The 20,487-nt window shown below is 43.8% G+C and overlaps 1 protein-coding gene across 2 annotated transcripts in view; it reads left to right on the forward strand.

The window, feature by feature from the left end:
* The window catches only part of LOC310861749 (forkhead box protein J3-like), an 82,099-nt gene that overhangs the window by 56,154 nt on the left and 5,458 nt on the right, over positions 1-20,487 (forward strand). For both annotated transcript variants that reach the window (XM_083769355.1, XM_083769356.1), the window contains 5 exons: positions 2,924-3,073; positions 9,341-9,560; positions 13,585-13,878; positions 17,799-17,888; positions 19,613-19,885. In XM_083769355.1, the coding sequence (XP_083625481.1) occupies positions 2,924-3,073; positions 9,341-9,560; positions 13,585-13,878; positions 17,799-17,888; positions 19,613-19,885 (1,027 nt within the window). The remainder of the gene's footprint in view (positions 1-2,923; positions 3,074-9,340; positions 9,561-13,584; positions 13,879-17,798; positions 17,889-19,612; positions 19,886-20,487) is intronic.

Here is a 20,487-nt window from a genome sequence, read left to right on the forward strand (position 1 = left end):
TTGTATTTATTTAATTTGTTTCATTTGTTAATAAGATGGAAGAGCACTGTCTTGTCCAATGGACTATATCTATCATTGTTTTACATGAAAACCAAAAGAATCCATGGAACTCTGTCATAAAATGGGGAGGAGGAAGAAGAAGAAAAGGCCTGTTTTATGGCTACATTAATTAATTAACCAATAATATAGAGGCTTCTTAATATTTGTTGCTGGACTCTTTTATGTGGTGGATCATTCTTTTATTGGTCACTAATTAATTCTAAATCTAATAAGATTTCAATTAAAGACAGTTTTGTAGTTGTTGTTCAGTTGTTCGGTTTTCTCCTCCCCTACCAAACAGTGTGGGGGGGGGGGGGGGGGGGGGGGGGGACTGGCTGTGCACACAGTTTGGAACAGGAAAGGTTTCTTCATGCACGACTTTTATTGCGTGGAGATTAGACGAGACATAGCATAATGATATAGGACGCCCTGTGCTCAGGGCTATGAGTAATACTGCCTGGACGGGATCCATGCTAGTTTCAACTGTAACCAAGACACGCTGTTAAAGCAATCTGTGCTTTTCATGCAGTTGTCATGTACACAGTGTGTACTGCACGCACGCACGCACGCACACGCACACGCGCACATACACACACACACACACACACACACACACACACACACACACACACAGAAATAGAGAGAGAGAGAGAGCGAGAGAGAGAGAGCTCATTTCAGCCATCAGCCAACTACCTTATGTTGACAGCTACTCAGCTAGGGCCTCATTCAGACACACACACACATTCTGAGCTGGGCGTGACTGTTTGTACGAGGGGTCAGAGATCAAGTGGCCTCTTTGACCTCTGATGCCTGTCTGATCTGGAACACACATGCATGAATACACGCACGCACGCACGAACCAAAGAGCAGATTTGTGCCACAGTGGGCAGCTCTCATAACCCTGGGTCCTGGGACTGGACGTAGAGTAGCCTCGGAAACCCAGACGTTTTTATTTCCAGGGAGGAAAAAAAAGTCTCTGACCGAGTCCACTTCAATTTGGCATACAGTAGCGCAAACGTCAATCACTCTCTGCTGATTTCTGATCATCTGCACCTTTGTTAAATTGACGCACACACGCACACACACACACACCTCTCTCTCTCTCTTATCTGTCGATCTAATTAATTAGTCTCATGTCGCGCAGCTGTGTCTCCTGCCGGGAGCTGCCTATGCCATAGAAAGCATAGGTGGACCCCAGGCTAGACGTGGAGTAACAGACCCAACACGCTGACCACTTATTTTACAAACCCCCTGTTTGTCAGCACATTTATTCAACTCTTGTGTAATCAATGCCTTCAGTTTTCTTTTTTCTTTTACAAATTCCATCTGCCAGAAACATTTCTTTGCTCTCTAGCGAGTGTTCCTACAGTATATAGTACACATCGCTGCGCCCCAGCGTCCCCTTACCTCTGTTTCTGCGATGGCTGCTGTTTCACATTTCTCCATTTACAATTACACATAGCCCAGAGGCCATGTTGGTTTTCTACTTAGCTTGTACTGACAGTAAAACAGACCTGGAGATAAATGAAGCAGCTTAACCTCAGGGCAGCGCCTGTTGAAGCTCTCTGATCTAACCTGTGTCAGCAAGACCATCCTTCAGACCAGAGTCTTGTATCTAAATAATTACTTTTTATTTTATTGTATTTCAATTTTATGTTTTTTTTATGAGAGTTTTTAAGAGAATACACTGGAGAGAGTCCGGGAATTACATTCAGCTGGGGTCATGAACTGGATTCGAACCATTTTGCCTCCATGGTTAAATGGCTGAAACAGCAGCAATGCCTCAGGGATTTAAAATATTTATCTAGAGAGAGATTTTCAGTTAACCGCTGCGCATTTTCTTTTTAATTACACGGTGGGTTGGGAATAGACTGTAAAGTTCCTCGGGTCCTAGAAATGTTCTTGGGGTATACTGGGAACTCATCCAGTTAATGACGTGTCGATCTCAACATTTTGTCATCATGGGAAGGAATCTGGGACAGAATCTGCTCCTTTACACCTAAATCAGTTGGGTGTGTCTAAGTAAGCATATCTTAGCGTGCTTAGCATTATGGTATATATATATTAGCCATTCGATTTTGGGATAATATGTGTGCAATTTATTTTGGCAGTAGTGTCAACCTTATATGAAGGTGCACAGCAATGAAGTATTTTTAACTGTGTTGTTTGTGAGTAAAATGTGTGCAAGTTGTTACTTTAGCCTAATGGTGTCGCTAGAGGAAAAGCCACAGGCTTACCAAAATCAGTAGGGGCCGCGGGCAATCATCTTGATCACGAAGGGGCACATACAATTTTATGGCAGTCCAATCAGTAGTTTTTGAGATATTTATGTTGTTTGGTACCAAAGAGGTCAACAGTGGTGACCGACCAACCCACCGTCCTTAGAACCCTGCCACTAGCAAGACTTAAATAAACGAATAAATAAATAAATAAACATCTTCAACACAGAATGCATTTTCTTTTGTACTAGAGAAAATATGGAGCAAAATCCCAAAATTGGAGTTGCAGGCTAGAGCTCATTATGCAAGAGAATGAGTAACTTTCGAAACAACTGTATTTGTGTGTGTGTGTGTGTGTGTGTGTGTGTGTGTGTGTGTGTGTGTGTGTGTGTGTGTGTGTGTGTGTGTGTGTGTGTGTGTGTGTGTGTGTGTGTGTGTGTGTGTGTGTGTGTGTGTGTGTGTGTGTGTGTGTGTGTGTGTGTGTGTGTGCATGCGGTGGACACTAATTTGACCTATGCTCTGGATTATAATATCCAACATTATCTGCATCTAATATACTACTTTCTATGTTCAAGAATACTTGCAATATGTGAACATGAATAAAAGTAAAAAGAGTAAAATGAGTAAAGTGTGTCTGTGCGTGTGTGCGTGCGTGTGGACTGCAGGTAGCGCTGTACAACCCGGAGGCCGAGGGCAGTGAGAGTCCAGGCAGTATGGGAGGAAGCCTCAGTAACAGCCTGTCAGACCAGAGCCTGGCCTCCCTCAACCTCAACTCTGCTGTCAGCACGGGCACCAACGTACACAGCTACACGCCAGTAAGACCCTTATAGCACCCTATACACAGTTTATAATCATTGTTTTACTACGTGAATTCTTGCCTATTTTGCCTATTATGCCTATTTTGGGGTGAACATTCTTTGGAAATGCATGGTGTAGACCAGCGCAACGCAAGTTCAGCAACACAGTTGCGAGTTTGCGACACATTGGTTGGTAGCATGTACTGTAGATTGCCTATTCTCCGCCAAAGAGATTTGGTGTAGACTGGGAAAAAAGGGACAGACCAAGTATAGAGCCCTGAATAGGGTAGGGCTTAACCCCATTAAAACCGGGAAAGCATCTGTGTCATTTTTGTTTTTTTGCGTTGGCTATTCAAATATAGCAGATCTACAAGCTCACAGCCGCAAGCTTGAAAGTGTGAGAACTACTGATTTAGAATGTCAGTGGTTAAAGGACCATGCCAGCATCAATACATGGCATTGTCCATGCACAGCTTCGTATGGTACCTAAATAAACATAGACAATTTTCCCATTAATGGCTAAATATTTAGACAGTTTAAACCGTAGGCTTATCTTTGTTTACATAATGTCCAAAGTTATTAAAATGTTTCTGAACTTACCTGAATAATTTAGTCAATGTTGAACAAACATAATTGGACATGAATGTTTGAATTGAGCTTGTAAATTAATGTTTTCTCCAGGGGCTATTTTCAGCTAGACTTTTCAAAGTTGACTTCCATGCCATACTGAAATGGACTGAATCCAATGGCTTCCTCCAAAATTAAAGAAAACAGGGTATGCTTAGGAAAATGGCTGCCAGCATACTTGACAGTACTGTCAAGCATGCCACGAGTCATGGTCAGTGCCATACACACGCCAAACAGCCATGGTCGTTTAAATGTATCTTGGCTGGTAATCCAGTCTGGCAGTGTGCCACGGGTTTGACTCCCGATCCCGACGGCCTTTACTGCATGTCACCCCCCCCCCCCCCCCCCCATCTCTCTCCCCATTTCCTGTCAGCCTACTGTCACCCTGTCCCTCCATTTAAAAAAAGGCGAAAGCCACAAAACATATCTTTTAAACAAGCTGACAAAGGTTTGCATTGTTTGAGGAAGACACTGTTATTGGTTAGTAATGTTTGGTAACACTTTCTGAAGCTGTAGAATTATAGTTTTATATTTTTGGGCCCATGCATGTCAGCACAAACGTTATGCAAAGCTCTACCGATGAAGAGAGGGGCGCTCTTATCATTATACATCATCATACAGTAGTACAGCATCACCTCATGAACAACTGAATTTATGTGATTGGTTAGCCGATTAGCTCGTCTACATATGACGTACATTTTCCCTTCATTGTCAATGGCATTTAATGTTTGTGTTGCCACAAAATTATGTCATATTTGAGGCATATATGACCTAATTTCTACTTTCATTGTCGAAATATTGAGACGTGTGGGGACAAAAGCTGTATGTGATTGGTTCGCCGATTTGCTCATCTACATATGACATACATTTTCCCTTGTGTTTTTCCCTTCATTGTCAATGGCATTTAATGTTTGTGTTGCCACAAATTAACGTCATATTTGGCGGAAATTTGACCTAATTTCTCCTTTCACTGTCAATGGCAAATACTGAGATGTGTGGTGACAAAAGCTGTATATAGGAGGGGCTAGCGCCCCTCAAAAAATCACACCCATGTGAAGTAAGGGGCGCTCTTATCACCAATTTGGTCGTCCACATATGACGTAAAATCTCCATTCATTGTCAATGGCATTTAATGTTTGTGTTAGGACAAAAATCCACACTATAGCTGAATATAGGAGGGGCTAGCACCCCTCAAAAACTAAGAATCTATCCAAGAACTCAAAACGCACACTCAGAGATATAACCAGGGTGAGTTATTTACATCAAGGCTGGCTGGCTGGCCCATGTTCCCTACAGTTTCAGTGCCTACGGTCTTGGCAGACTATAGTAGACCCCAGACTTGGCAGGCCATTGTACACTGACATATTTGGCCAGATATTGGCTGCTTGGATGATTTCGTATCCATGTCAAAACAAGCTCCTTTGGCGATTTGAATCAAGTCATTTCAAGTTATGTGTGGGTTTTTGTGTGATGAAATGATGACAATAAATTTCAGTTTTGAAGAGATAGATTAGATTGGCACAACTCACTGGCGGGGTTACAGCTATTCCATCCTGACTCTTAACAAAATACTCAAAGGAAATAGCAAACTATATGCCTGGAAATCATCAAGCATTTCGAAAATATAATTGGAGCAGTATTCCTTGATCCCAAAACCACAGTTGACTCCAGGAATACCAATGCTTTGTTCTTTAAATGAGCACAACCCAGTTCCTTTGATGACAGTGCTAATTGATTTGGTGTATGCTAGAGATATTTGGGGCAGTGATCATTAATTATACCAAATCCAGTTTTTCATGGATCCCATCCTTGCCATTTGGGGTATTTTATCAGCGTATCTACACAACATGTATTAATGTTCCAGACGTGATTCTTTTTTTATAAACACTGGTTAAAGGACCCCAACAGCAATGCATAACATTGTCTATTAATACACACAGCTTCAGCCATTAATGGCTTTATTTAGCTATTTAGCTCAAATCTTGACTTGAAATGTAATTGAAAATTGAAGCTTTTCTCCAGGGACTCTGTTCAGTTATACTTTTTACATCAATCCGTGCCTTAAAATGCATCAAAACTCAATGATAAATCATAACAGCTTTGACAAATCCACACTATATTTCAAATCTCACAATATTTTGCTTGTTGGCAAGTTGATCGGATTGAAATGAAATGAATCCTCAATCCTATGGCATCCTATGGCATGCTTTGGAAAATGGTTAGTTTCAATGGTTGGAGATGGAAAATGATTTCCATTCTATTTCAGGAGTTTGAGGTTGAGTTGTGTGTGTGTGTGTGTGTGTGTGTGTGTGTGTGTGTGTGTGTGTGTGTGTGTGTGTGTGTGTGTGTGTGTGTGTGTGTGTGTGTGTGTGTGTGCGTGTGCGCGCCATTTTGGGGTATACTGTATGTTTAATTTCAAAAGCATTTTGAGAGTCCTCATCCTCATATGTGTCATGTAAAATGGAAATGAGATTCTCTCTGTGTATTTGATAAAAGAGTCAAATATAGGCCACCAAAATACTCTTCACTATTCACTATTTCCTTGAGGATTTCACAGAAATGCACTGAATTTGACTTGTTTCATTATGGGTGATTTCATATACATGTACACATACTTGACATGTTTGATTTGTCTGTATGTGAAAGAACAATAACAAGCTTAGGACTAGTTATTACCAAGAGTTAACATCCCAAATGTTAAGGCTGCTCTCAAGACACGCAAAGGACAGAACTCTTTTTTTCCAATCTGAATCTGACACATTTTTTAATTATGTTGACTATCTGTTGTATACTTTAAGTTAATCTCCAATGTAATTGATATCTTTGCTCCTTTCTTCATTCTCCCACCCCCTGGTAGACAATTATTTGTACCCGTTAGTTCCCTCCCCGATTTAGTCGTTAGGCCAATTGATTCCTCCCCGTACACTACTGTGTGTTGTCATTGCTGGTGTATCCTTCTGGCTCACTTGCCAGTGAGGAGCCTCTTTTCTAATCCTCCCGCCCAACGCTCCTTGCAGGTGCTGCCCCAGCCCCAAAGAGTACTATACCACTGCACCGCCCATGTATTGCTAATAGGCAAAAGACACCATGGAGAAACAGAAAGCAGAGCAAAAATGGCATAAATCGAACCTCTACATTTATTTCAGAAAATGTAATGTAATTTAAACGCATTTACTTATGAAAACCTGCATCTCCCGTCTGTCAGTTAGTTAATTAGTTAGTCACCACACACCTCCATGGTCACACCTCGTGACATCACACCTCCATATATGATCACGCCTAGTGACATCATGCCTCGTGACACGTCACGCCACCATATATGACCATCTCCATATGATGATCACGACACTGACCTCATCTAACCCTTGAAAACCATACAGTACATAGAGAAGACTGGATCATATAGATCTGCATATATGTTGACGGTCAGCAACTCTACATCTGACCTCAAACCCTTAGATCTCCATACAGTATATGGAGCAACCTTTTCTGACATTCCATATGTTGATCCCTCCCCACCCGTCCTTCATGTTCTGACATTCCATATGTTGATCTGACCTCATCAAACCCTGTACACTCAAGACACGCTCCATATATGTTGAACTGATCCCCCATGCCAAAGTGCCAGCGCCCGGCCAGCAGTCTGCCGTCACCCAGGCAGATGCGTGCAAGCGACCTCGCCTTTTTGGGGCGAGGTCGCTACTCGCCCTCAGGGCGTCTTACTGGTATTTATAGTATGAACTTGAAATGTGCTCGGTAATATTTTGTTTTCTCTGAGATCATCAAAAAGCACAGTAACAATTCACACATGTTATTTGCTACTGGAGACAGGTTAACTAATCCTCAAGTTCCAATATCACCAGAGCTAGTTTCTCCCAGGAAAATGTCGGGAGTTTGCATCCTTTTTTAGTGACAAGATTCAAGGTATATTAGACACGTTTTGAACACCTCAGTGTCAAACAAAACATTATAATCCACAACGGGTTTCCAGCGCGCTTCAAGCCAAGTTTAGGCTGGTCCGGTCCATCTCAGGAACAGGACTGGTAGTAGAAGGAAGGCACTGCAGTCTGGGACAATAAGGGTGCAGGCAAACAGAGCGACAGTGTTCCGATGTCAATACATCTGCGTCATGTCATGAAATGACTTGAAAAGCTCACAATTTGCAGCACAGTGCACAGCACAGAGCTTTTATTATATCTTTTTTGGGGGGAATTCGTTTTAAAAATAGTGATCACCGATTTTCAAAATAATTTTCATAAATATGCTCCTCACTAATTCTCAGTATAAGATGGCACCATTTCTATCAACTCATTCTGCATCTCAGCGGTGGGCTGTGGACAGTTCAGAAACCTGCCTACTATAATGACGTAATCATTAGTAGGCATGTTTGGTAATTAAAAAAACCTTTGAAGAAAAAACAATGGCTTCGATTTCAACATCATTTTCAACTTTCTAGGATGAGAAAGGCGGTAGTTTCCATTCATTCGGAACCGTGCCCCTTTGGTAGGATGCAGGTTTCTGAAAAAACTAATTCATATTTGGTATAAAATGCAGTGTCGTTTTGCATACAGTTTAATGCAAATTTACTTTGAGAAAAACGCATAAATGGCAAACACTGTAATGCTTGATGTTTGTCACTGTGCTTGTATTTCTTCCCTGTGCTAATAAACCCGATAGAATAAAATGTAACATTCAGGTCTTATCTTTATACGCAGCCATTTGCTCCAAAATTAGACAAACAATGAAAACCCCCCACACACATCTGACATTATTTTTTTCCCCCGTCAAGGCAGCTGTTCACCTTTCTACCATCAATCAATTTTTCCCTCTGTTCACCTCCCACCTGCATTAGCAAAGGTCAGAACAATCTCATCTCGTTAACCTCTCATTTCTGGAGGCCATCTTCTCTCCCCTGTTTGTCTTGTCTTCCTACTGCACCCCCACCCCCCACCCCCTCCACCACACACACACACACACACACACACACACACACACACACACACACACACACACACACACACACACACACACACACAGTCAGACACCTCAGGCCCTGTCATTCCAGAATCCAGACATTATGTACGGGGGCAGTGGAGGTGGAAGGTGTTAGTTCCGGTTCGTTAGCTGGTGCAGGTGAAACCCCTCCTGTCTGAGGGTGATTACCGGTGGCAGAGATTTTTCCGAGGCATCCTTTCTCTCTGGTGAGGTAGTTAGACATAAAGGCCACTGCCACAACGATGGAGGACGGACGGACGGACGGACGGACGGACGGCTGGAGGAAGATGGGTGAGAGGGGTGGGTGGGCTGGGGTTGGATGTGTCATTAATTGTGAGTCTGCTCACAATTTCGGAGGTGTAGAGATTGCAGGGAAGAACGTCTTCATGCTGTTAGATGGACGGTTCGTATATGTGAAGAGAACTGCAGTGATATCTGATTGGGAAGCTGGACTGCTGCACAAAGTGAGACTTTGTTAACTGTGTATTGTGTGTAGTGTGTTAATGGTTGGTACTACAGTACCACTTCTTCATCTGTGGAACTGATCATTGCTCTCATCTCTCTCTTTCATCTCTTCTCAGTTTCTGTCTTTCTGACCTGTGTCTCCTCTCCTCTCTTCCCCTCCTCTCCTACTCTCCCCACCCGGTCTCTCCTCTCCTCCAGGTGAGTGGTCACTCGGAGCCCTCCTCTCAGTCGCTGAGCCTCCAGCAGCCCGCTCCCGCAGCTCCCCCGCCTCCCCCTCCCCCCCCTCAGCCCCAGTACGGGGGTCTGCCCGTCCCGGAGGCCAGGGAGAAGCAGCTCTGTTTCTCCGACTTTGAGGATCTCAGCGCCTCCTTCCGCAGCCTCTACAAGTGTGTCTTTGAGCAGTCCTTTTCACAACAAGGTACAGTATATGTCTTAGCGTTCGGCGTGTGTGTGTGTGTGTGTGTGTGTGTGTGTGTGTGTGTGTCATTTATCCCTAGGTGGCTTAAAAAAAAAAAAAACATCCTGTCTAGTAGTGTCAAGTAATAGTATGTAAACAATGTGCTATATATATTTTTTTCTCTTCTTTTCCCTCTGTGTGTTAAGCATGCAGTGCAGCAGCTATATCTGGTTGGACCATATAATGTATAACCTAATTCTGATCAGTGTTTGGGTCTATTGTATTACGCCTCTTGTGCAGATCCAAATAAAATAATTCAAATGTGTGTGTGTGTGTGTGTGTGTGTGTGTGTGTGTGTGTGTGTGTGTGTGTGTGTGTGTGTGTGTGTGTGTGTGTGTGTGTGTGTGTGTGTGTGTGTGTGTGTGTGTGTGTGTGTGTGTGTGTGTGCGTGCGTGCGTGCGTGCGTGCAAGCGAGGGTGCGTGCATGCGCCTGTCCAATCTGCACATTGACATGTTAGTATGGGGGGGGGCTATTGTACATGTAAGCCTCTCAAAGTGCCCCGTCAGGTTTTCCTGCATGCACATAATTAACTGTCAAGCATAAGACACTGCCCTATCGCAATCACTGTACACAAAATGTAACATTGTTTTGATAGTAGCAGTAAAAGCATTTGAACACCGCGCACACACACACAGATGCACGCATGCACGCACACACCAATCCGCCTAACTATTGTATTGTAATAAACAAACAATCTATTGTTCCACATATCTTCAGTTTACGGCTTGCTCAGTCAAATGAGTAAAGGCAATTAGGAGGAAGTAGACTTTGGTGGAAGCAAAGGAAAGTAAGAAAACACGCCCGCGTTCGCGGCCAAGCGGAACAAAGTGTTATGGGGGTTCTGTAGCTTTGATAGCAGCTAATTAGATTGGCGCTAACATTTGTGAAGCGTCTCGTTAATTGCTTGCTGAAGATTTCCGTCAGGTCACTGGGCCTCCTCCTCCCGCTTGGACCTCTCACCCCCACCCCCCTTCTCTTGCACACACACACACACACACACAGTATGTATTTCTTCTACCTTTTGAAATGGATGTGCTCTGTTGGTCTTGCCTCAACCCGCTGCCCGTCCCATCTATCTCTTGACAGGGTCACATTTCTGCTCAATGATACAATGAATGGTAAGAATGGTCAGTCTTTTGCAGACCGGTCTGGTTCCAAAAAGCGCTGCGTGGGCTTTTTGCAAAGAAACACAAAAAGTGCGAGAGCCAATCCGGCGTCTGTCAATCACAGCGCAGGCGCTGATTGGTTCTTCCACTTTTTGGTTGTGAAACGCCCACACAGCACTTTGTGGCAGTGTTAATTTTGACAGCTATTTTTTTTTATTTTTTTATAATTGTCTTTTGAATTCAATTAAATTTAGTCGCAGCACGACACTCTGTGAGCTTGTAGATCAGCTATTGTAGGAGAGTGACTCCTGTACACAACCAAACTTGGCTTTTAGTTCTACTGGATTTCTTCTCCACTTGTCCCTCCATAACATTTTAGTCTAGTTTTTATTTGTTAACTAAATTGTGCATATATTTGGTCTTAGTTTTAGTCATCGTAGCTTAGTTTTTATGAAGTTTTCGTCAGTGAAAAAAGGTAGTCGGACGAACATTTTTCGTCATAGTTTTAGTCGACGAAATCAACACTGACTTGGGGCCAGCCCGGTTTGATGATAATGTGAATGTTCGTGTGACCGATGGTTTTTCAGCCTACGATGCATTTATGTAGAGCTACGCTCTTCAAACCAACAAAAGAAAATGGATTTGGGTGTATGCTTGAAAGGCCCCCCACAGCAGGTAGGTGGACAGCCTATAGGGTGCGTGACTTCACTGTGCAGACTTGCATGGCCAGGGAACGTTGTTGGCAGTCATTGTATTCGGAACATTGAGTCACTGTGAGTCACGCAAACAGTGGAGCTCATCTTCTACCAAGGTCGACCACAGTAGCACTGTCGAAAAGACCACACACTAGACTGGGACGGTCTGACTCAGGTGGTGTTGCAATGTTTTCTCTAGGAGCCTCCCAGGTCCTGTTCATTACATCCACAATCATACAGTCAGATTCCACCAGGGGGGACTTTGTAACAAAAGTAGGCTAAACCATATGTAATTAAGGGCTTGCAGGGGCTTCAGTTGAAGGCTTCTGCTCGAGCAAAGAGGTCCGCATGCAGGAAGTTCGTTAGGGAAAGAATCGCCTCCCTGAAGAATAGAGCTGTTGTATTCTCCCTCGGTGTCCGACTCAAAAGACCGCAACTCCCATGCTAGTCCTCCATTTTTGTTCCAAGTGAAGTGTTGAAGTGCACGCTGACACATCAAAATAATATTAAAAAAAATGTAAGTGCTATATATTCAGTATTTAGATTGCATATGCATTATAGTACGCTAAGGCATTTAAAATGCTGAATATATTGCACTTTTTAACATAATATATTCATTTAACCCCGGGCAAGGCTGGTATTTCTTTGCCGTGTTCCCCCGGCATACAAGAGTGTTGCATGTCTGTGGGTTTTTATGAATACTGAACCAAAACAAAACTGAACAAAAGTATGAACCCATTAAAACCAAGAAAGCATCTGTGTCATTTTAGTTTTTAGCTATATACAGTACAGCACAAAGTCTTGACGTCACTCGCTCATCCCCTGGTTTGGGGTAATAGAGCACCGAAGTCCTGACGTAACTCGCTCATCCCGACGATTCCCCTGGTTCGCGGAAGTAATGTCTCTATGGAGAATAACATGGGGTGATCTGAAAAAATCGTCTACTATAAGCGTTGTGGTCCAAAAATAAACAAGCTGTCTCGGCGTTATTGTCGGGAAGGTATCGTTTGCAACAGTCAGTCACTCATATATGATACAGTCTGCTTCTAGCGAAAATCTAACTAATTCAGCAGCAGTAACATTAGCGTTTTCTCTCAGTCAGTTGATTCTTCATATCCATATGAGTGAAGCGGCCGGGGTGACATGTTTATTTTTCAAACACAGTTGTTATATGAGGCGATCTCAAATCGCCTCAATGGGGATTTCAATGCAACTAAACAAATACATGAACCTGGGGACTGACGCCCTCTACTGAAAGTGACGTCAGACTTCGGTGCTCTATTTCTCTATGGAGAATAACATTGGGTCATCTTAAAATGGTCTCATATGAGAATTGTGGTCCAAAAATAAACAAACTGACAGTCACTCATATTTGAGTGACTGTTTCTAGAGAATATGTAACTAATTTGGCAGCAGTAACATTATTAATATATGATATCCCGCCGGGATGATTTGTTTATTTTTAAAACACAGTTCTTATATGAGGCGATCTAAGATCCCCCTATGGGGATTATAATACAAATAAAAAAATCACGAACCAGTGGAAATAGCCCCCTCTAGCGATATTGACGTCAGACTTTGGTGCTCTATTGGTTGACTATTCAATAATAGCAGATATACAACCTCATAGCGCTTGTAGATCGCTATCTAACTATATGCACCAAGTCTCTGTACATCTATACTTCTGTAATCCACGTAACTCTGGAACCGTTCGCCCCACCGACTCAAATTCGACACCCCACCACAGGGAGTGCATTGCCCGGTGTCGAGTCGGTCGGACCCACAATTTACAATTTACAATTTAGGCATTTAGCAGACGCTCTTAATCCAGAGCGACTTACATTAAGCACGGTTGTCCAGAACCGCCCCAAAAAGTCCTCTGCCCGGGCTCTGTACAGGGCCCCTGCCCAGTGTCCATATATGGAGCTGGCCTGTTCTGACATCATTCTGACATCGGCATAGACTCCATATTTGGGCATGCCTGGGCATTTCCAACTTACATCGTTCCAAGTAGGCCAGTGCCCAACGGGCACCGCTGTAGAGGCTCCAACGGGCACCGCTCTAGTCTTTGAATAATTGTGAAAATGTGTGCAAATCTTTATTTCTTGATGGGTTAACAAGAGCTTGTGATCAACAACAACCACCTGACAGTGACACAGTTGTGTCTTTGTAATAATGTGCAGGGTTGATGGGAATGCCCAGTGACTCCAGCCAGCAGACGCGCTCAGTCTGCTCCTACCAGCAGTCCCCTGGCAGTGCAGGGGGCGGCGGTGCCCACCACCACCACCCACACAGCCACGGACACCACCTGTCCCCTCACCAGGCCCACAGCCAGCACCCACAGCTCAACAACCACACCCAGCAGCACCCACAGCTCTCCGGCCACACCCAGCAGCACCCACAGCTCTCCGGCCACGCCCAGCAGCACCCACAACTGTCCCACCAGGGTCACAGTGGACAGGGCTGCTCCAGCACCGGTGAGATTCAGCATTTCAAGTATAGTAGCATACCGTACCGTCAGAAAAAAAGGTGTGTTATAGAATCAGCTTTATTGTCACATCACAGGCTTACAGACGTTTAAAATATAGTGGGTGAAATTAGTTTTTGTGCACAGTTCCCATCGTGACGTTATTTCCAAAAACAAAACGAAAAGGAGAAAGAGATATGGTTACTTAATGTCTTTAACAGTTGGCTGTATACAAATTAGCTTGCACACTTCCTCCAAACGCTTTATTAAAACATCACTACCCAGCTAAATAACCTTAGTTAAGACATTTGTAAGATTTGTTTGGCAAGGTGCGTGAGCATAGATGTATATACTGTAGATATATACTTATGGATGTTAGTTAAGATACTAGAGAAACACAAAAAAGATGAAAGTCAGTGCGTTGTACATGGGATTAAGGCGCAAAATGTCAGTGCATGTCAACTGCATAATCTGCATAAGGTAGACTGACACTGGTATAATCCGCATACCGGTATATACCAGGCATACCAGGGAATTGGATTCTCCAGCGTTTTGCTTTTAAGTTGTACAGAATTTCGAATTTCAAAGCTCACCGTCGTCGGCTATTTTTTAACCAATGTGTAAAATAGGGTTTCAACTGTTCCTCGTCAAGGACCCCTTGAGGTCCCCAGACCCCACGTTGACACTGTTATATACTGTACAGCACAAAATCTAAACAAAATCATAAAATTGTAAATATTATTTATGGTATGCTTATGTAACCTGGGTCCCACTGTACAGCTGCTCCAGCACCAGTGAGACAGCATCCTCACATTCAGTTCCCTAAATCAGTGCTTCTCAAAAACCTTCATGTCAAGGACCCCCGGCCCAAATTAATACTTATTTGAAAAGATTTTGTGCCAGGGAACCCCAAGAGAATATATATTATTTATATGTTCATTTAACTTTTTGAGTGTAAGAATGGACCGATAAGGCACTGTTTCTCAAAGTGGGGTCTGGGGACACCCAAGGTTCCTTGAAATGGTACCAGGCGGTCGCCAACACAATGAGGAACCGTTTCAACACTTTCAACACTCCATTTTTGTCTCATCTTTCTAAAGCCACTATTTGGGGATTTAGGAGTGTTGTTCCCCCACTAAAGTTGGTATTTTGGTTATTATCCGTTGCCCGTTAGTGCTATATTGCTTCATAGCATTACGGTCTATATAGCCCATGGAAGAGTGTTGTGTTGCTGTAAACACAATGGACACAAGGAAGGCACTCACTTTTGCTGATTATAGGAAGATTATAGGTAAAGTCGGAGACGAAATTGGAGCCATTAAAGGCCAATTTATTTAAATGATCTGCTATTTTCAAAAGACACTTGACAAAATGCTGACAAATCTTCCCTGGCAGAAAATATTTTCAAATGGAGGTCCACAGCAAAATACATTTCGGGGCTCCTTGACATGAACATTTTTGAGAACCACTGTTACAAGGGTCCACTCAAAGTTAAATTAGCATGCCGCATTTGACCGTGTACTAGCATATTTCTCCCATTCCCAAGGCCACGTCTGACATTGTTGCAAACAAATGGGTTCATCTCTGCCAGGGGTCATTGCCATGCTGGCTTGTGGTGGACATTTTTTGTCAAAATTCCATTTTTGCCACACACATACAAAGTGAGTGGAGAAAAATGAAAAGAAAGAAACACACAAAGAGCTAGCCCTGAATGACAATAACAGGTCTGTTCCTTTTGTACACTGTCAGAGTTAAGGGGGTCCTTGCAAATATAACATTTGAGAACCATTAATCCTAATGTGCCAAACTGTAGTGTTTTAGTAAATCATATTCTGAAGAAAACCTGGATACTTGACATTCAGGAATTGGGTATAATGATTCACACCTGTGTGAAGTGAGGGGTGCTCTTATCATCGTAAATCATCCATTCATTGTCAATGGGAACTTTGTGTAGGACAAAAATAGCCGATTTGCTCGTCTAGTATGATGTAAATTGTCCATTCATTGTCAATGGGAATTTAATGTTTGTGTAAGACGAATATAGCTATAAAGTTAGCGCCAAAAAAAAAGAAAGAAAGTGCCACAAACAAGACCAAGTCTTATGCCACGGACATATTGATGACCCTTGACCTCTGCACACACAGAGCCACTGTCTTCATATTACCATCGCTGTCGAGCAGGAGCCTTTGTACAGTATCCCATCTTTCATAAATGAATGCCCTGCTTTGTCGTATGACAGACAGTAGTGGAAATAGGCAATCTACAAGCTCACGTGTGCGTATACAGTACATGTACAGTAGATCTGCTTTGTTGCTGTTTGCCTATAACATGTCCAAGATAGGGCATGTTATAGACTGAAAGTGGTTAACTTTGTCTGTGGGTTTTATACATATTTCACCAATGAAACGTTTTAACAAGCTTGAGACTATATAATAAGTACATTAGTTCCATTGGAACACAGGTTCCTTTGTCCATTTCCTGTAAAGTAACATTTTTATTTATTATTTTTACAGCAATATTTACAGCTATATTAAAAAGTTATGAATTATTTGTTTTATTTACTATATTCAATGCTTTAGTGTGCACTCAATTCTGAAAACAGAGGCTCATTCTACACACTGCCTAAAATAATGTATTTTTTTGCCACTAGTTTGGGCAATGTCACAAAGAGTAGCACTGCTCTATATTCTCTGTCCATGTAGTGCAGGAATGTTACACCGTAATGCGTGTAATTTACACTTATTATTTTTGCTGGGTTGGTAGCTGAGGATGAATGGAAGCAATCCCTCAAGTCGTTGATCCACAACCTCAAACATTATTGTTTAGTTGGTTTAGTGCAGGGTTCCCCAATAGGCGGCCCGCGGGCCATTTGCGGCCCACAGAGCGCCCCCTTGTGGCCCATGAAAGAATTAAAAAAAGAAAAAAAAATGTTTTTTTTTTTTTGTTTTTTTTTAAGGGTCCCAGATATAAATGGCATTAAATGGGGGTCAGTAGCCTATGCATGTCAAACTGGGCATCCTTTTCAAATGGGGTCTTGCCCTGAAAATGAATTTTCAGGGCAAGACCTCGACCTCGCACGTGCAGACTCGGCCCCCAGCCTGGTACGCTAGTCAAGATATGGCCCTTGAGGAAAATTAATTGGGGAACCCTGGTTTAGTGGTTCCCAAACCTTTTCATGTCATGGACCCCCACATTGACACTCATTAGTCCACAGACCCCCATTTGAAAATATATGCCAAGGACCCATAAGAGAAGATTTTCACGGTTCTAGCAATGATTTTCAACCATTTTCATTTCAAGGACCCCCGGTTTGACTTGAATTAGGCTACGGTCCCCCATTTCTAACTCTGGGACCACAATGTATATTGTAAAATCAAAGTTGATTTAACTCTGAGAGTGTACAAATGAAAACAAATAGATATGGTTCCATTAGTACACTCTCAGAGTTACAGACCCATAAGGGTCCATTTGGTTCCTAACTATCATTTAGCTGGGGACCCCCTGGAACTCCCTCAAGGACCCCACTTTGGGACCATGGGCGCAGGGACAGTCTCTCTCCTCTCGTTCTCTCCAGTCACAGAAGCTGTGAGTGACTGGCATTTTCTTGTGTGGATGATGTGCCACCCTGTGGTCGAACGGGGAACTGCGCCTGGAGCCATTGTTTGTCAGTGTTGTTCTTTACGATCATAACTGCTCTAATGTGTTTTGCTCCATTCCCGCCCTTTAGAGCACCGTTCAGAAGGGAAGGCTCGTCTGAAATGATCACAATGCTTTTTCCCTTTCATCATTGTGACCCTTTAGTCTTACGTGTGTGTGTGTGTGTGTGTGTGTGTGTGTGTGTGTGTGTGTGTGTGTGTGTGTGTGTGTGTGTGTGTGTGTGTGTGTGCGTGTGCGTGTGTGCACGCACATGCGTGCGTGCGTTGTCATCAGACTGGTACCCCAACCTTGACTGGCTGAAGGAGAGCTGCCGCATTGCCACCAGCTACAATTGGGCCGATGTGGACCTCTCTCCGTTCCAAGGTAATACATGTCACCTGCACACATGCACGAGCACGCACACACACACACACACACACACACACACACACACACACACACACGTGTGTGTGCGCACATGTTTTGTATTTCGCACCATATTCTGTTACAGTAAGTAGTGATATAATCGTTCCAATCTTTGCATTGGTGAATCTTTTCTAAATTTACATCTGCACTTGGATATAAACTATGCCCTTGAGTCACACCGTCATAATGAGCTGTGTCATAATAGATCTGGAGGACTAATACAAATGATTATCACTCATCTGAGCGGTTGCATCTCTCCCTGTCTCTGCACTCTCTCTCTCTCTCTCTCTCTCTCTCTCTCCTTCTGCATTCTCTCTCTGTAGTGTACTCCCTCCCACCCTTCTTCCTCCCTCAGTGCATCCTGTCTCCTAATTCTGTCTGTCTGTCTGTGTGTGTGTGTGTCTCTCTCTCTCTCTCTCTCTCTCTCTCATTCCGCCCCCTCTCTCCATGTCTCTATGACTCCCCCCCGCCGGTTGTATGATGTGAATAATCCAATTAGGCTGCAGCTCAGTAACAGCTCCTTATCACGGTCGGCGCACAAAGCCGGCAGCGGCATCTGCACATGATGGATGACGGCCGCCCGCCTGTGTTAAACCACACGGACTGGAGTCTCTCCTCCTCCGCCGCCGCCCTCCCTCTGTCTCCCTCCTGCCGCTGTGCTTGACCTCCCCTCACACTGGAGCGTCGCTATCTTTCACCATCTCCCTCTCCTCAATAGAGGAGGAGGGCGCCGGGGCAGAGAGCCCTTTTTTTCCACCACGCCCCGTAGCTCGCACACCGTGAAACGAAACAAATGCAAAATGGATTAGAGGCGTGTCTCGATGGTTTTTCCCGGAGCCGGCTGGCGCGTTGTCTAGGAACCACGTTGGTTGGTTGACAGTGTCGGCACTTGAGAGGTTACATGAGGAGCTGAGGTTGGGGAGTCAGTGTCAACACGTGCGTGTTGCCAGGAGATTAGCAATCTGGGCAGCAGTCAGGGTGGCACGATGCCAACAGAAGTGGACAGAAGTACTCTTTCCAATATCATGTCAACATTTTCTAAATCTGTGAACATTAATGAGGATAGCTCAGTTAGAGTCGTTTCAAGGAAGCAATCTGATCTGTTTGAAACAACCTTCTAGCCGTGCTTCAAAACAGCATCATGGAACACCTAATCAAAACAAAGAATTCAGTCGCGTTGTTCTCCCAGAGCACAGCAGACTCTGTGACTAGGCTAGCTAGTTTTTTGGGACATTTGTGGTTGTAGTGGCTTCATCTGTCTTATAAAATTGATTTTTTTAGCGAAAATCTTATTTTTAAGCGTAACTGTTGTATAATCACAATATTATACTCGAGGGTGTGCGTTACTGTCATTAATGGCACTTCTGCACTGCTTTCAGGACTCTCCTTCGGCTCATTCTTGCAGTAACGCAGGCGTGCCATTAATGACAGTAATGCACACCCTCTCGTGTAATATTGCTTAAAGCAATTTGACTAGACTAGACTAAAATAGACTAGACTTCTATTGTCCTCCTCACATTGTGCATATTATTTGGCATTTGGCCATGCATGTGACTCCATCGTGTGTGTGTGTGTGTGTGTGTGTGTGTGTGTGTGTGTGTGTGTGTGTGTGTGTGTGTGTGTGTGTGTGTGTGTGTGTGTGTGCGTGTGCGTGTGCGTGTGCGTGCGTGCGTGCGAGCCAGGTCTGAAGGAGAGCATGCGACAGGCGGAGCTTAACAACTGGTCTCTGGACGCTGCCCAGATGGCCGACCTGTGTTCTTCCATCAACCAGTTCTTCGCGGCCACGGGGGTCATCCCTCCACAGGGGGCCCCCACCCAGCACCCGACCCCGCCGCCGCCACTGCTGCCCCCCCCACACCACCCGCACCCGGCCCAGCCCCACGGGGCCATGCACCCCAAGCACCCCAGTCAGCTCGGCCAGCACGGACCGTACAACCAGCATAATCAGCACATGGGTATGAGATGGTAGACGTGATTAGTATTAAAGTAGTAAAGTGATTGGCCAGAATGTGATGATGTATGATGATGTACGATGATTAGAGCGCCCCTCACTTCACACAAGTGTGATTTTTCAATTAGGGACAGTTTGATATTTTTGGACGAGACCGCTGGAGCAAAGGAGAGGAGGGTGATGCTTTTTATGTTTAGTCCCAGGCCGAGGGTCAACTGTTTTTGAGTAAGGAACAGCAATGTCCGTCCTAACCTATGTGACAATGTCCTAACCTATGTGACTATGTTTAGAGTACCAGTAGGGGCAAAAGTGGCGCCATAAACAGAGAGAGAGAGATAGTGTTGCACTGTTGCCTGCTAATTACAGAGAGAAAGGCAGGGGGAGAGCGGAGTTGCACCACTCAGTTCACACGGGTGTGATTTTAATTTGAGTTACCGGTTATACTAATGAAGGCTCTGTTCCATTCTGGTCAAACAGAGTCAGCATTTACATGGGCAATATGTATTAATTCAGAATGAATTCATTCCGAACAGAGATTCATAATCGACTGTTTACATGGAATGGAACCTGAATAAAAGTATCCCTAGCCTCGTTCCTCATTCGTTT

This window comes from Protomyctophum parallelum, assembly GCF_964188405.1.
Source record: "Protomyctophum parallelum genome assembly, chromosome: 7".
NCBI lineage: Eukaryota > Metazoa > Chordata > Actinopteri > Myctophiformes > Myctophidae > Protomyctophum > Protomyctophum parallelum.